Source organism: Neofelis nebulosa, chromosome 3, assembly GCF_028018385.1.
Source record: "Neofelis nebulosa isolate mNeoNeb1 chromosome 3, mNeoNeb1.pri, whole genome shotgun sequence".
In the NCBI taxonomy this organism is placed as follows: Eukaryota; Metazoa; Chordata; class Mammalia; order Carnivora; family Felidae; genus Neofelis; species Neofelis nebulosa.
In genome coordinates this window covers 129,194,540-129,212,198 of record NC_080784.1, presented here as the reverse complement: position 1 = coordinate 129,212,198, position 17,659 = coordinate 129,194,540, and the positions used below count along the sequence as shown (strand labels likewise).

The 17,659-nt window shown below is 35.8% G+C and overlaps 1 protein-coding gene across 2 annotated transcripts in view; it reads left to right on the top strand.

The window, feature by feature from the left end:
* The window catches only part of GRID2 (glutamate ionotropic receptor delta type subunit 2), a 1,468,772-nt gene that overhangs the window by 1,159,572 nt on the left and 291,541 nt on the right, over positions 1-17,659 (top strand). For both annotated transcript variants that reach the window (XM_058721904.1, XM_058721905.1), the window contains exon 11: positions 8,812-9,124. In XM_058721904.1, the coding sequence (XP_058577887.1) occupies positions 8,812-9,124 (313 nt within the window). The remainder of the gene's footprint in view (positions 1-8,811; positions 9,125-17,659) is intronic.

Genomic DNA, 17,659 nt, shown 5'->3' with positions numbered 1-17,659 from the left:
TAGATTTCAATGCCTTTTTCCTTCCCCAGGTCAGGGAAGTTCTCAGCTATTAGTTCTTCAAGTACACCTTCAGCACCTTTCCCTCTCTCTTCCTCCTCTGGAATACCAATTATGCGTAGATTATTTCTCTTTAGTCCATCACTTAGTTCTCTAATTTTCCCCTCATACTCCTGGATTTTTTTTATCTCTCTTTTTCTCAGCTTCTTCTTTTTCCATAATTTTATCTTCTAGTTCACCTATTCTCTCCTCTGCCTCTTCAATCCGAGCCGTGGTTGTCTCCATTTTATTTTGCAACTCGTTGATAGCATTTTTTAGCTCCTCCTGGCTGTTCCTTAGTCCCTTGATGTCTGTAGCAAGAGATTCTCTGCTGTCCTTTATACTGTTTTCAAGCCCAGCAATTAATTTTATGACTATTATTCTAAATTCATTTTCTGTTATATTGTTTAAATCAGTTTTGATCAGTTCGTTAACTGTTGTTATTTCCTGGACGTTTTTCTGAGGGGAATTCTTCCTTTTGGTCATTTTGGATAGTCCCTGGAGTGGTGCGGGACTGCAGGCACTTCCCCTGTGCTGTCTTGAATAACTTGCGTTGGTGGGTGGAGTCGCAGTCAGACCTGATGTCTGCCCCCAGGCCACCTCTGGGGCCACTGTCAGACTGGTGTGTGCCTTCTCTTCCCCTCTCCTAGGGGCGGGATTCACTGTGGGGTGGCGTGGCACATGTGGGCTACTTGCACACTGCCAGGCTTGTGGTGCTGGGGATCTGGCGTATTAGCTGGGGTGGGTTGGCAAGGTGCATGGGGGCAGGAGGGGCAGGCTTAGCTCACTTCTCCTTAGGTGATCCACTTCAGGAGGGGCCCTGTGGCAGCAGGAGGCAGTCAGACCCACTGCCGGAGGTATGGATCCTCAGAAGCACAGCATTTGGTGTTTGTGAGCTGCAAGCAAGTTCCCTGGCAGGAACTGGTTCCCTTTGGGATTTTGGCTGGGGGATGGGCGAGGGAGATGGCACTGGCGAGCGCCTTTGTTCCCCGCCAAACTGAGCTCTGTCGTCCCTCAGCAACTCTCCCTCCCCTTGTCCTCCAGCCTTCCTGCTCTCCAAGCAGAGCTGTTACCATATAACCTTCCAGATGTTAAGTCCCTCTCACTGTTGGAACACACTCTGTCTGGCCCTTCCACTTTTGCAAGCCAGACTCAGTGTCTCTGCTTGGCCTGCGGGCCACCCCTCCACCCCTGCTCCCTCCTTCCAGTCTATGGAGCCCGCGCACTGCCTCGCCGCCCTTCCTACCCTCTTCCGTGGGCCTCTCGTCTGCGCTTGGCCCCGGAGACTCCATTCTGCTAGTCTTCTGGCGGTTTTCTGGGTTATTTAGGCAGGTGTAGGTGGAATCTAAGTGATCAGCAGGATGCGGTGAGCCCAGCGTCCTCCTACGCAGCCATCTTCTCCTCGAAACTTTAAAGTCTTTAGAAACAAAACACATATATTCCTCTATTAACAAACATAGAATAATTATATAATAAGGTCTCAGTAAATAATTTTTAGCACTAAAATTTCAGAGTTAAAAGGGCTCTTATATGACCAGTTATAATCCACTTATTGTACAGATGAGTAATCTTCAAATGATGAAAGCTTGGCTACTTACCCAAAGCCATGTCATGTATCTTTAGCTGAAGATGAAAGATAACATTCTTCTTTCTTTTCATCACCTTTATTTTCTTTGTCCTTTAGAATTTCTTTAACATCTGCTTTCTCACAAGCAAACTTAGAATTTTTACACTAAAGCACTATTTGAACACCAAAGAATATAAAATAATACTTAAGCAGACTGTCAAGAAATTTTAAAAATCTATGATCAGTCCATTCTTTTGAAGAGCAAGAGAAGGAAATGTATAGTTTAAGAAGTTGGATATGCAGAGAGAGACCTAATACTTGTTAAATATGTGCCAAAACTCTTCAATAACTATTTTCCTTCCACTTTATGCAAAAAATCCTTAAGGTGGGAGATATAAGGGGTAAAGAATCTCAAGGAAATTAAAGTTCATTGTATGTACTTTTAATCAATTCAAATTCCTAGGTTCAAATGAATGATATCCTAGGGCATTTAGTGCATCTTCTGAGGTGACTTATGAGTTACTATGGATAATATGTACAAAACATGAAAAAGGGGAATGTTACACAGTTGGAGACTGACATATTTAAAATTACAAAAAAAAATCCGTTCTGCTTGACTAGTGACTTTGATTTTATTCTCTGAAAAACTACAGGATGGATTATTGATGTGATGTGTTATAGGTGATAAAATAAGTAAGCAGTTCATTTTCGTTTTTGATACCATGAACTATCATTGGAAAATGAAAATCTGGTTACACGTGCATTTTGAGTTTAATAATGCCTTTTACAAAGTACTTAAAAACTATATAGAGAAGCCTTGTTGGATTACACTATAATAAAGGATACTTGTGGGTGATTAAAAAAAACATTTTGGAGTATTAACTAATGAGCTACCATCAGAGTTGGAAGAACTTTAGAGGCAAATTGCAATGATTGGGATTTGCCCATGTATTTTTTATCAATATCTTGCTAGCAATGTGGGTGAAGAATTAAAGCCTGCTTCTCAGACATCCAAATGAACCAAGGCTAGCAGAAAATGTTGATATAGTGATTGATAGGTAACAATTCAAAATGTTTCCAATAGATGTGAAAGTCCAAAGAACCAAAGAATGAAACTGATGATAGACAAATATAAAATCCAACATTTGGTTCAAAATCAATTCCATAGGACTTATGAGAAGTTCTAGATTGATAGTGTTTCATTTAGAAATATGTTTGACCATAAGTTTCGTTTAAGGCAATGTTGTACTTCACCTAGTAAAAATGATCCAAGCTTTAATTTTATTTTCAAAAACTATATTATTCATATCAGTTGAGGAAACATTGATTAATTAGATTATGTTTGTAAGAAAATGATCAGTATTTTGAGGGATATGGAAACCATATTTTGAGAAGAGTGTAAAAGCAAATTGTTTTTAGTGTTAAAATAGTTATTTCCAATTGGAGAATAAAATAGTACTTTTCAAGTATTTGAAAGATTAGGTACATCTATTCAGATTTATAATGTGATGTATAGATGACAACGTTAAGACACTTAATAGAAGATATATAGGGGAGCAGATATCAGTTCCTTATATAATGAAAGCTTTGTGTTAATTGGAATATGTCAAATATAAATTGTTCATCTTGAAAAGATGCAATTGGACTTATAATATTAAAAAAATAATGTACTTGGAACATATGACATGGCACTAGATATATACTAAGCATTAAAAAAATGTGTAACTATTACTAATATAATGTCCCTAGCATTATGGTCAAGCGTAAATTAGATAATTATTTGTGAGGCATGACCATTTATTTCAGATTAAATTTAGAACAAATGTTTTCCAAGCTCTCTAAGTTTATGCTTCTAAGATTCAATTATTGTATGGCTTATTAGCCATGCCCCCTTGTAATGTCCACCCATCTCCTTTTCATGACTTGAAATAATACAAATCTTTTATCTTCTTTCAATGAAAACATTTAGACTGTGTAATTAGAATATTTTGAAAAAAATTCTTTATATTCCAATTTTAGAGTTAGTTCTTACTAAAATTTAAATAATCACTTATTCATTAAACATTTGACATACATTAATATTTTGTAATATATTAAACCTACTATAGTAGACTCTTGATTACCTTAGCTAATGACAAACAGCATAAATAGAAACATATTAATAAACCAAGAACCTTATTTTAATTATTGAGGCAATTATTCATTAAGATACAAATTTTTTATTACTGCTATAAAACTTCACAAATTTTTATATTACTATTTTGTTTTTATTCTGTAAAAATCTCTTTCTGTTGGGAATGCTGAAGAATAGAAGAGATTTATAAGAATTGAATAACAAGCATCCAGTGAATGTTCCATCTTTATTTACATGTGAAGCAAGTTTTTATTGATCATGAATCTATGCCAAACAAAGGTGGTAGATACCAGGAATATGTCAATTTAAAACAAGAATAAAAACTAGTCATGCAGCTTGCAGTCTAGTAGAAAAGTCAGACATTATTCAAAGGATCACACAAATATTTGTAAAATTACAACTGTCAGAACTGCTAGAAAAGTGAGGGATATAGGCTTCTGGTAGTATAAATAACAAGAATTATTATTCTAATCATGGGGGTCATGGATAGCTTCCCCGAGGAAGTGATAATTGAGCTGATTTATGAATATGAATATGAGTTTACTTGAAGAATTTTCAGGAAGGACAATCCATTCAATGGAAATAACATGTACAAAGACCATGCATCAGGAAGTAGTGCTGGAAAGAAAAATAGCCCAACATATATATATATGTTGGGCTAACATATATATATATATGTTGAGGTAGGTTGAGGATAATCTATCTAAAGATGTATAGGTTATGTTAAAGATTTGAATCCTTTTCCTCAGAGCAATGCAAATGCATTGAAAACCTTTAAGCTGTGTGAGGGACAGATAGATTTGCTCAACAGAAAGATTACTTTTACTGCAATAGGGAAATTAAGAAAAAAGAAAAGGTAGATTTCAGATAGACTCTTAATAAGCCCATAAAAGCAATGGTGAGAACTGACAATAGTAGAGAAACGAATGTATATTAGGATTGCCAGGAGGTAGAATCAATAGTTACAGATAAGACAGGAGGTGTAAGATTGGAAAAGATAATGAAACCACCAAGATTTAAGACTTATGTGAAAAGATATTCATTGAGGAAGGAGACACTGAGAGAAGACTAGTTAGAGTTGAACAGCCTGAGTATGGTCTTGGCCATGTTAAATCTGAGGTATTTTTGACACTTCTAATAGAAGTATCAATTATGAAGTTACATAAATCACTCTGGTCTCCAGACCTCAGATCTATATCTAGAAATATAAATTTGTAAATCTGATGTATGAATGGGGACAATGGAAGTAATGTATATAAATGGGATTGCCTAGGTGAAAGATCAAATGGGAAAAGTCTATAAAGACCAAGTCCAGAGGATTGCCAACATAAGCTTGAAAAAGGAAAAGAAAAAGAAGCTTATGTCATGTCATGAAAACTAAGGAAAAGAGTGCTTATGATGGAGAAAGCAGTCATCATTGCCAAATGTTGTCAAGAAACCTAAACAGATGAGCACTAAATTGTATCCATTTGACTCAGCAATGCAAAACGTAAGAAGTGCTGTGTCCCTTGAATAATAGAGTGCTTAGCAATATGGGTACAAAAGAATCTTCCCAGACTTACTAGGAGATTAGGAAATAGAGACAAATCTTTAAAGAAAATTGTGGAAAAAGAAAGAGGAAGTAAAGGCAATAACTGGGATTCAGAAGTCGTAGGAGAGGAGGACAGACTTTTCTCTTTTTTTGTTGTTTTTATTTTAATGCAAAGGAGTTACAGAATCTTTTCATAGGAAATTTAGTTGATAGGATGATGTTTAATACATAAAAGACAGGAGTTTAAATATCTGAAAGAGGGAATTGGTTGATAAGTTTACTAATGGTGGGTTGGTTTTTGGAAGGAAGACAGTTCTTTCATTGTAAATAGAGGTTAAATAGAATAGGCTGGGTGCAGGATATATGTTGCACCACTATATGAGTGGTAGAAGGTAGAAATAAGCCTGAATTTTAATCTGATATATTTTATGTTCCTTATAAAATAGCAGTTAAGGTCATCTTTCAAGAGTTGGGAGGGGTGGTTACTGAGAAAATTAAAGATTTCATGACAGTAAAGATTTGAAATGTAGAAACTGGAAAAGTGAATTGACATATATGCATATATAGACAGGTAAATAATTAGATAAATAAGTGATAAGGAAGGAAGGGAGGGAGAGAAGGTGAAAAAAAAAAGAAGAGGAAAAGAAAAGGAAGGAAGACAGTGAAGGAGGCAGGGAGGGAGGATAGGAATGATCATTTGTTTCTGATCATTTTTGGTAGTTTGGAGATATTCAAGAAGTTAACTTTTTTGAATCAGTGGTTCTTGGCTTTTTTTTTTCCTGCTCCAATAAAATTCTAATACAAGTAAGGACTATCACATACTCATATGAAGCACAGTTATCTGCTCAATATTGTGATTCTGTAGAATAGGATGAAGTACTTTCTTAGAAAGGTGTATACATATCTCAGGGATGAGAAAATGTGTGTATATGTGTTTATATTGTGTCTGTATATAAATGTATTTGTGCAGTTTGAAAAGCTTATCACATGATTCTGATATGCCCCCCACAGGAATACTGGGAATTTCTCCTTGAAAACAGAGTAGCCAAGTGTTAAAATTGGACCAGAACCTAGGAAGTTAGTTCTCCATAGAAATATGACAAGTAATTATTATATTTAATAAATCCATTAGCATATACAATATAATCAGTTTCCTTTTCCAAAGAGAAAACACACATTATTCCCTAAATATCTTTTCTCCATTATACAAATTCACTTCGTGATACTTACCTATTAGTAGAATTAGTATGTGACTATTCCAATTCATGATCATTTAAATGTTAACATTGAATTATTAGAAAAATATTGATGAAAGTTTACACATAGTCAGTCAACTTGTTGCCAGTAAGTTCTTCCATAGGTGAAATATTCTGATTGTGATTGAGTCATAAAATGCATTAGCTCAGTAGTCCATCAATTGCTGGATTACTGATCCATAGTACTGTAATGTCCTGAAAAACTAAAGGCAACTTCCGAAAGCCTAATTGAATCTTGGAGACATGTTTATTACCATTAGGATTAAGATAATATGAGTCCACTCACAGTAGTCACACTAAATATAGTTACATTCATTTCACAAATAGATAAACTGAAGTTTACAAAAGATAGAACTGGAGAAATAAGGATCCAGGTTAGCTTTTCAACCTGAAAAGACCAAATTCCTAATATTTAGCTATAGAAAATAAATATATAAGGGGCACTTGGGTGGCTCAGTCATTTAAGCATCCGACTCTTGATCTCAGCTCCAGTCTTGATCTCAGGGTGTGAGTCTGAACTCACCTTGGCCTCCATGCTGAGTATGACACCTACTTAAAAATAAATAAATAAATAAATAAATAAATAAATAAATAAATATGAGCCTGAAAGCAATAATAATTATTTCTCTGAAAGTTTATTTTCAAATATGTTATTAAGTATAATATCTCTCTGTTAATAATTATAAGCTCATGGTGTGTATACTAATATGGCCTTGTTGCAATATAAATACTACAATAAAAAACCCACAAAATTTGAGACTCTGTTAAGATAAAACTTGTCCTAAAACCAGTTACCTTAACCACCTACCATATGCATCATTTGGAAAATAAAGGATTTTTGCAATGAGGTAAGTGGTTATGAGCTCTGATTTGGAGTAAGAAAAACCTAGCTTTAGTATTGACTTCTATACTTATAAACAATGAGAACTAAACAAGTTATGCAATTCTTGTAGTTTCTCTATGAAATCAAGGGGAAAACACATAATTCATGAATTATATTCATATTGTAAGGATTAAATAAGAAAATGTATTTAAATATTTAGTACTGGACTTAGCAACAAATATATATGGACTGATATGTATGTATAAACATATGCATATATGTGCATATATATGTACACACACAAACGCACATGACTCAAATATATGCAGAATATTTTTGAAGCCATTATTACTTCAGAGACTAGATTTATTTGAGCCAGTTTAGCATTCCGTTTGGTATGTTACTTCACATGTTTTTTTGTTTCTTTTTTGTTTTGTTTGTTTTATTTTGTTCTGTTTTGTTTGGTGTCCAAAAGCAATAAAACCAGTTTCTGTCTTCCTTCATAAAACAATAAGTAAGGAAGAAAAATAATAGCAAAAATGTTCAACACACAATTTACTATTATTTTTATTTGTCTGGAAGGAGCTTTCCACAGCTTTAATCACAGCCATGGATCATTATTTCAAACAAAATACATCTTCTGGTTATTTAAATATGTGTTCTCATATTATAGAATTTAAATATGTCATTTGTTCTGTGCTCTCCCTACAATTCTACTCTGTGCTTCAAATCAGTAAAATAGCATGCACTGCCATTTTTAATGCTATCACTGAGAATCTAGGGAGATACACATTGAAAAGAAGAGTTGTTACTCTGAGAAGAATTATGTCTCCTTAATTTTTCATTTTTTGTTAAGACATTTCTGAGATTTGTGCAGTAAAATCATAGTAGAGACTTTTGGCAAATGACACCATAACAGTGCTATATGAAAGTTCTGACTGTAATGCATTTAGAAATCAATAATATAAATTTTGATGCAGAGAAATCTAAACCAAGAGTAAATGCTATGTTGAGGGTTTTTTTTTAAATAAGCTATCCAATAATTTACATCTTAAGAACATAATAAAAATATCTTGGGAATATTTTCTCAGAAAGAATTCCTTAGAATATGTTTTGCCTTTGTTACTGTGTTAATGACAGCTTTGATAAAAAGGACTCAAGAAAAGAAGACAATTTCCTTCAGGTGTTATCTGTTTGAAATATTCTTCATTGATTTCACATGCACTGATAATATGAACAAGGTCATTTATCTGACTCTGGTGGGGCAAGATTTGCAGTAAGAAATGCAAAATTCATACAGAGTTCTCCTCTAAGAAATATCTGCAGTGTTTTTCCGTTTATATAAAAAGACTAAAGATGTTGCCTGAGGCATCTATTTTCGTTTCCTTCAGGCAAGTTGAAGCACCACAAATCAAATTGTTTTCCACATTGTTAATTTATTATTTTCTCTTTTCAATTTTTCAGAGAGCTGACATAGGGATTTCTGCTTTAACCATCACCCCAGATCGTGAGAATGTGGTGGACTTTACAACACGCTACATGGACTACTCAGTGGGAGTACTACTTCGAAGGGCTGAAAAGACAGTGGATATGTTTGCCTGTCTCGCACCATTTGATCTCTCTCTATGGGCTTGCATTGCTGGCACTGTTCTTCTGGTGGGTCTTCTGGTCTACCTCCTAAATTGGCTTAATCCCCCACGATTACAAATGGGATCAATGACATCTACTACTCTCTACAACTCCATGTGGTTTGTCTACGGATCCTTTGTACAGCAAGGTAAGGAGAATAAAAAAACATTTTGGTATGAAAAAAGGATATGTTTCAAATGCCATGAATCAGTTAAGAATGTTCAGTATCTGACATCAATAAGTGTTCTAAAGGGTCTTCACAGCAATGCTCAGAAAAGAACATTTCCAGATCTTTCCTAGAGGATCTCAAACACAGCAGGAGTCCTGCAAAAATGGTTCATTATCTTTTGATGTAGATTCAATTTCATCAACAAAGCCAGAAATGAATGTCAGAGATAAGGTTCACAAGAAACTCAAGATCAGATTCCCCTTCCTTCCCGCCTAATTTTTTTTTTCCTTTCTCTGACATTCTGAGAAATTGCCTTATGAGGATGAAACAACTTACTACCAGACCAGATACTGTTTAATTATTTACATATGTAAGACACGTTAGGACTTGTTCTTTGTTCAGAGACATTGTTTAATGTATTAAAAATATTCATTGACAATGAAAAACTTTGATTAATTTAAGATTCTGATAAGAAATTTTGTTTTATTTTTCATCTTAATATATAATCTTTACCAGTGATTTAACTTACAATTTCATTGTAACAATGAAATGTAAAGAATGTCTTTGTTTTGTTATTCAATATTTAATTTACCCTACTCTTTAAAATTGTCAAGTTAATTCTTTGGCTCTTACCATTTTAGAATACAATAATAATTACTGAACTCCTTATTTGAGACTACAGCCATTGTACAGAATGAAATAATAATATACTTAGGGGATTGATAGTTTCTTACAAACCTGTCACATGTCACATGTATTGAAGAGAAATATGTGTCACAATGGAGATACATGACACTTTAGCCTTAATATTTACAACTGTCAATAGCATCATATTTTTTATTCACACTTGCTATTAGATCTTCCATTAAATTTGAGTATTTGTTCTCAACTGCATACTCCTGATTGAGACCACTGGCCCAGAGAGGGCCGTGGACAGAGCCCTAAGGAAAGGAATGGGTAGATGGGCTTTCCGTGGTAACTGATAAGGAATGATGAGAAAGATCCAAGTACCGTGTATAGTATGCAGTGATATACATACAAAATAAAGAGAGTATTTAAATATGTAGGGTTTGGTTGACTATGTTAAACATTTCAAAAAATCAAGTAAAATTAAGACTTGAAAGATATTTGCTGGATTTAGCAATAAACTTTGCTATAGGTAATATTCCAGTGACTATAGCTACATAACAAGTTCCTCTACCAATTCTGTGGGTCAGAAGTTTAGACAAGACATTGGAAGGATTGCCGGAGTCCAGCTCCAGCAGGTCCAGGGGTTCCCGAAGGATGAATGGCGTCGGCAAAAAAGTGAAAATAAAACAAAACAAAAATAAAAATGAAAAACTAAAATAAAAAGCTAAAATAAGAAACTAAAATAAAAAACTAAAATAAAAATGGACAGAAACAACAGCAGTGTGTTGAACTGGCCGATTTATTGCAGTAAACATGGCATTATATTTGCTAGTGATTTCCTTTAAAGTACGTCATCTATGTTTTTCTAACATTACCCAATTCTAAAATTGTTCCTTTGTATAATCCCTCAATAAGGAATAACATGATTGTTTTGTCATAACGTTCCCTCCTGCCCTTTGCTTATTGATTAATTTCTTTTATTGTTTTTAGTATGTATCTATGTTTATCTATAATTTATAAAGTATTTGCTTTGCTGTTTTCACGAAAGGCCATTTATCTCTCAACATCTCAAGTGGAACAGTTACAGGGACATGACCTCTTAGTTGTTTCCCTGAACCATTCGTGGTTTTAAAGAACAAAAGGGTTCGCCTGGGTCTGAGGTGCCAAGAAGGGGGCCAAGAGGGCCTTAGAAACCCACGCCTTATACATTCTCAGAGAGACAATGCACCTAGGAACCAATGAACCATTCTGTAGCTTTAACCGACTAGGTTCAATCATCATCTGGAATGCCTCCTGGGGGACAGGGTGGGCCTAGGGGTCAGAGTGACCTGTGTCCATAGATACACTCCTTAGTTACTGGAGTGGGACTTTCGGATCCGTATGTCTCTCCATCGTTGGCCGCCTTTGCTGGCAAATGCATGAGGCTCCTTCCTGTAAGTAGAGGAGTCTCCATGGGGATGGCAAGGCCCAAACATAAGGCCGCACAATTTCTTGCGGAAACTTATTTTCTTCCCTAATGGTTCTTTTCCCAGGGGGCCTGCCGAGGGCAATTCCCCAACAGACAATACCCCAGGTAGTTTTAAGGCCAAATTACCTAAAAGCGGGAGGACAAGAAGCTTCACTGTGGGTGGACCGCCTTGCAGTCACCAATCCGTCCACAGCCCGGGCTTTGCCACTCAGGCTGGGTAGCTCGCCTTCCAGCAAAGGATGGCCTGTCTTTACTCAGTGATGTCTGAGGACTCGACTAGACAACTCAAAGTCTGAAGATGAACTCATCTGTAGGCTTGTGCATTTCACTTTCATGTCTGGTGGCTGATGCTGACTGAGGGCTTGTAGCTTCAGTTTTCTTCTGTGGTCTCTCTTCATGGGATAGTTTGGCCTTTCTCACAGCATGATAGTTAATTTCTCCATAGAGAGCATTCCAAAAAGAGAAAAAAGAGTCAATAAAACAGACAAATATTACAATGCAGATTGGGGATCACAAACTTGTTTGACAGTTTGAGTTCCTCTTGCAGGCAACGTACTGGTTGTGCCCATCGTATGGCTTTGTTACAAGATTTAAAATGGCTAAAAATTATGAAATTCTTAGATACAATAACTTCTATAAGGATCACATAATTATTTACCAAATAAATAAAAAACAAAAACTAATTAGATTCAGCTGTGGATAGTTAGGCACATGGAAAATGTATAACAAGGCAAATGATTTTAGATTATTGGAAAGATAATGATTAAAATGGTAGTTCTTATGGTACATGGAGCAATAAAAAATTAGAAATACCAATAATGAGAATGCAGTAAGAGTAGCCTGGAGAGTAATAGAGTAGTAGTAAGAGAGAATAGGGTTCTTGATGAGGCCAAAGACAAAAGTGGAAACATCAGTGTGAGAGAGTTTGAAGTTTTTATTTATGGATTCCTGAGGTTAAGAGTTGTTAAAAGACTTTAAAGCTGATCAAGGAACTGAGAGCCTAGAGCATTGGATGAGCCATCTGCAATTATGGTCTGCTTGGAGGAAAATGAGCCACGTGCCAAAGTTGTCCATAAATGAGGAGAGATAGGAGACATTGACAGATATGAGCACTGACTAAAAATAGAAGTTGGTATAGTTAGATGTAATTAACCTCTGTTTTCACCTCACTTCTTTCCAATCCATCCAATTTTCTGTACATGGTTTTAATAACCATCAATATCCAATTGACCACCACATCTGCATCATCCATTCTTTTAGTTTTGTATATCCAGCTGCTCTGGATATAGCAGAAGCACCGTGAATTCCAACATGCCAAAAAATTGAATTTATTTTATACTTTAAAGCTTTGTAGTCTCTCATATTCTCTATTCAAGCTGATGCATTACTAACTACTCAGATAATCAGGTTAGAAACTTTGAAAATAGTTTTGATTTCTTCTTCTTTCTATCCCTTATATCCAACCATAATCAAGTCCTGTGAATTTTACCTTCTAAATATTTCTAGAAGTGGAAATCTTGTCTCACCTACACAGAGAAGTCTACACTGCTCTCAAGATTAGGCCTAACTCATTTCTCAGGATCTTTATATTTCAGTTTTGTCCCCTGAAAATATATGCCGCACATACTTTATAGCTAGGTTTTTGCTATCAGGGAGAGCTAACCACATAATTTCCATTCTTTAAATATTTCCTTTGGCTCCCCACTGCCCACAGTTTAAAAGCTATGTAGAACATGAACAATATTCCACCAGTAGGCTCCTGTCCGGTGCTCAATTCTCATCTCTTACCACTCATGCATCACATTTAATTCTCCAGTTACTCCAAACAGCCTTTGTCCCTTGAACACAAGATTGTGTCATGACTCTCTGCCATTGCTTCTGCTCTTTTCAGTTCCTGAAATGCCTTATTACTAAGCTGCTTAATCTCTATTCCCACTCACTGCTTTCATGTGGCAAGTTGTTATGCATCCTCTAATTCTTGCTTTGCTTTCACTTCTTTTAGAAAATGTTTAGTGGGATTAAGGACCATCTTCTATGCTTCTGAAGATATATTTATCATAGCACTTATAAACTATTGTGTAATTGCCTTTCCCCTCCCCCCATTTGTCTCCATCTGAGTCCTTTGAGCACAAAACAGTGTCTTATTTATCTTTATCGTCCCTTTGCCTATAGTTCAGAGTCTTATATATATTAAGTGTTTGATAAATGCAAACCGATCAACTAAATGAATAACTACATGCTAAATTGTTAACTAAACCAAGAGTGGAGTTAACTGCAATATTGTGCTTATTAGATTATAATCTGTTCCCCAATGGTCTAAACTCCCTAAACCTAACAGGCAGTTACTCAGAATGTCTCTACTGATGTATTTTATTAAGTAGATAAGATACAGAACTTTTGAATAAGGTCTCCAATTCATTGAACTTTACTTTTGAGGATGTTGATATGCTTTCTGAACTCTGCCTCTAGGTAGCCAAATTCTTGTAATTTTTGGAGCACATTAAAGAGAAAAAGATAAGTAAAATTACCCATATGGCTACCAGGCTTTTCTAGTTCTGTAAGCATGATACAGATATCAAAAGTTACAAATAGGTTAAGCACTTTTCCATCCTAACTGGGCCTTTAAATGAATTGTACAACCTATAGGTTGATTGTGCATTTATACAAATTCTTAGTGATGGATAATGCTGAATTGCATATGATTAACTACTTCATCTTTGAAATGCTGCTATTCTTCCACTTCCTAACAATGAAAGGTGAATTCATTAAAAGATACAGAGAGCATCTTTACGTTTTGATTAAAAATAAATCAAGAAAATGCTCCTAAAGCCTATGAAAAAAGAATCAGTCAATGACAGTGTCCATGCACAGGCAATGTAGTTAAAATTAGGTATAATTTTCGATAAAAACATAGTCTTTTTAAGAAGTACAGCTGTTATTCAGAATTACAGTCTTTATTGAATCAGTAGTCAAGATTGAATAGGGCTAAAAAGCATTTTTATGTATTATCACATAAATTTCTGAAAAAAGAATTTAGGGACCACTAAAAGAAAAATGTTAAATATATGTGAGTTGTTTACTAATTCTGACTTTTTTAAAAAATATGTAACTTCAAAGCATTCTGGAAAAACAGCTCAGGGAATCCAACTGTGCAAAAGCAGTATGGCCCATTATAGAGATAAACTTGGTACATCTGTTTGGCTGGAACATTAGAGCTTGTGAATTAGATAGTGAAATGCATGAATGAGAGACCAATTTTACGCAAGTTTTGTTGTCATTTTATATCTTCTTTTATTTCCGTGTCTATGTGCATCTCTCTGTAATCAAATACTTAAACAACTAAGGTTTGATTTTTGAAGATCCTTATGTTTAGTTTATGGGCAGTGACTCTCAATTTCATCTGGGCTGGAGCAAGGGGCGCTCTGTGACTTTTTCACACATGTGGTTGTATGTAGTTATGTTTCCTGTTTATTTGCAAAGGGAAATTTCAGAGTTTGCCTCAGATGGTTTTGTCTGATCTATGAAGTATGAATATTTATAGTCCTGCAAAATATTTGAAGCTATTCCATATGTTTATTTACCAACAAGCATATATTAAGTACCAACTATATGCCAGGGACAAAAGGAAAACAAGGGATGAACTACATTAACCGGTTTAATAACTATTTCTTGGGTATGCTGTGTATTGTGCCCAACCTAGATGCTTTGAGATCTAGGTCATAAATAAGAAAGACACAGTTCTTTCAGGAATGCTAGGAACCAGCAAAATCGGCCACAGCCAAATGGGACCAAAAAAACAAAAAAACAAAAACAAAAACGAAAAACACTTTTGATGAGAAGAGCAGACAGAATTATTGGAAAGAATAAAGAAGGAAAATTCCTTTGATAGCTTTCTTAAAGATCAAATAGCTCCACAGATGCCAGTGATGAACAGAAAGGGGGCCTTTAGGAATAGTAGAAGATAGCTTGATGGCTCCTGCACAAGAGTTAACAGGAGAGGAAAACCACGGTCTTTGAGATCCCAGAACAATATTTTGAAGAAAATAGTTCTTTCCACTGCCAGATGGATTGTAATGTTACAGAGAATCACAACTTTCTCATTTCCATTAAAAGAAGAGTCAGACATTCTTCTCTATCAAATTAAGCAACTAAAGAGCTTGTTGATGAGAGAGCATCTCTTTAAAACTTTTCATAGAAGAATAACTCAAAAAAGACATCCATTTTAATAGTGTAGATGTCAAATATATGAAATTTATCAATGTCCTAGTCACAAAACCCCAAAGGATTCAAACCTTATAATGTGGTAGCTAAAGCTATTCCTTTGTAATGTTATCTGATATTTCACATTCAATTTGAATATAACAAAAATGATATTGGCTAGCTCTGTTGTTTACTGACCCTAATGAACACAGGGAAAATGAGAGTAATTCCCAGTGACAGGCTAACTGGGCTATAGAGACAAATTTCTTCTATGTTCTGTTCTTACAGATATTAACTCAAAAAAGCTCTCTGTAATTTTTATTTAGGTTCAAACAACATCTCTGTTGTTGCTAACTATGACTGACAGTCCTTAACGAAGGGAGCGCCAAGCATTCTGAGAGCTGTCACATCCACTTGAGAATTTCCCCATGCTGATTTAAAACATGACAAGGTGCTCATTTTCTTTCTTTTTATCACCAGAATTCACCACTAAAGAAAAAAAAAAAGTTGAACTTTCACATTCTCAGATACTGTTCGAAGTCTATTTTTATGGGTGTGAGGAATTAGTAGTTTGTATGACTAGACAACAATGTGATGATGCTAAGATGGGAATCCATTGGTTTACATTTCCAATGAACAGTAATGGACTCCTAAGCAATTATTCCATGAATTATGTGCATGTAATATGCCCCCAAATTTCATTTCTTAATATCAGCTCTTCATGATTTGAGCCAGAAAATCCCTTCTCATGCTAAACTGGGCTTTTGAAGAGTTGAAAGTAACCAAAGAATGAGGCACAAATCCTATCTCTATTTATAAAATGCTTATAAAAGAAGAACTGGTGTAAACAACATTTTCTTGACTACTTTGAACTATTTAAGAATGCAAACTATAATTCTGCTTCAGATTCTGTGTCTCCCTCTCTCTGTCCTTCCCTCGATTCACACTGTCTCTCTCTCTCTCTCTCTCTCTCTCAAAAAAAGGTAGACATTGGGGCGCCTGGGTGGCTCAGTCGGTTAGGCGGCCGACTTCGGCTCAGGTCATGATCTCGCGGTTCGTGAGTTCGAGCCCCACGTCGGGCTCTGTGCTGATAGCTCAGAGCCTGGAGCCTGTTTCGGATTGTGTCTCCCTCTCTCTGACCCTCCCCCGTTCATGCTCTGTCTCTCTCTTTCTCAAAAATAAATAAACGTTAAAAAAAATTAAAAAAAAAAAGTAAACATTAAAAAAACATTTAAAAAAAGGGGGGGGTGCCTGGGTGGCTCAGTCAGGTAAGCATCCGACTTCGGCTCAGGTCATGATCTCACAGTTCCTGGGTTCTAGCCCCGTGTCAGACTCTGTGCTGACAGTTCAGAGCCTGCAGCGTACTTCAGATTCTGTGTCTCCCTCTCTCTGTCCCTCTCCCACTCACACTCTGTCTCTGTCTCTCTCTCTCTCTCACTCTCTCAAAAAAAAAAATGAATATTTAAAAAAAATTTAAAAAAGAATGCAAACAATAATTAAAAGCATTGTTTTAGTATTTAACAAAACAAAGGAGTCATTTCCTGAGAGACCTTAAAAACAAAAAACAAACAAACAAAAAACCTGAAGAGTGATTTTAAGATATTCTGAGTTGGTTTTTCTTCTCCAAAGTGCTATAAGAAAAAACGTATTTTTAAAAACCTGTATTTTTTTTAATTTTTATTTATTTTTGAGAGAGAGAGGGGGAGAGAGAGAGAGAGAGAGAGAGAGAGCATGAGTTGGGGAGGGGCAGAGAGAGACGAGGAGACACAGAATCTGAAGCAGGCTCCAGGCTCTGAGCTGTCAGCACAGAGCCCAACACAGGGCTGGAACTCATAGACTGCGAGATCATGACCTGAGCCCAAGTCACATGCTCAACCATTAAGCCACCCTAGTGCCCCCAAAATGTAAATTTTTTTAAAGTTTATTTATATTGAGAGAGAGAGAGGGCAGGAGGGGCAGAGAGAGGGAGAGAGAGAGAGAGAGAGAGAGAATCCCAAGCAAGCTCCACACTGTCAGTGCAGAGCCCCATGCAGGCTCAAACTCAGGAACCATGAAATCATGACCTGAGTGGAAACCAACAGTAGGATGCTTAACCGACTGAGCCACCCAGGTGCCCTAAAACTCTAAATTTAAGTGATGAAAAAGGAGGTGTTTCAAGTCCTTTAAAATAGCATTGACATCATTGTAGCTCTCAGTATTTACAGTATCATATTACA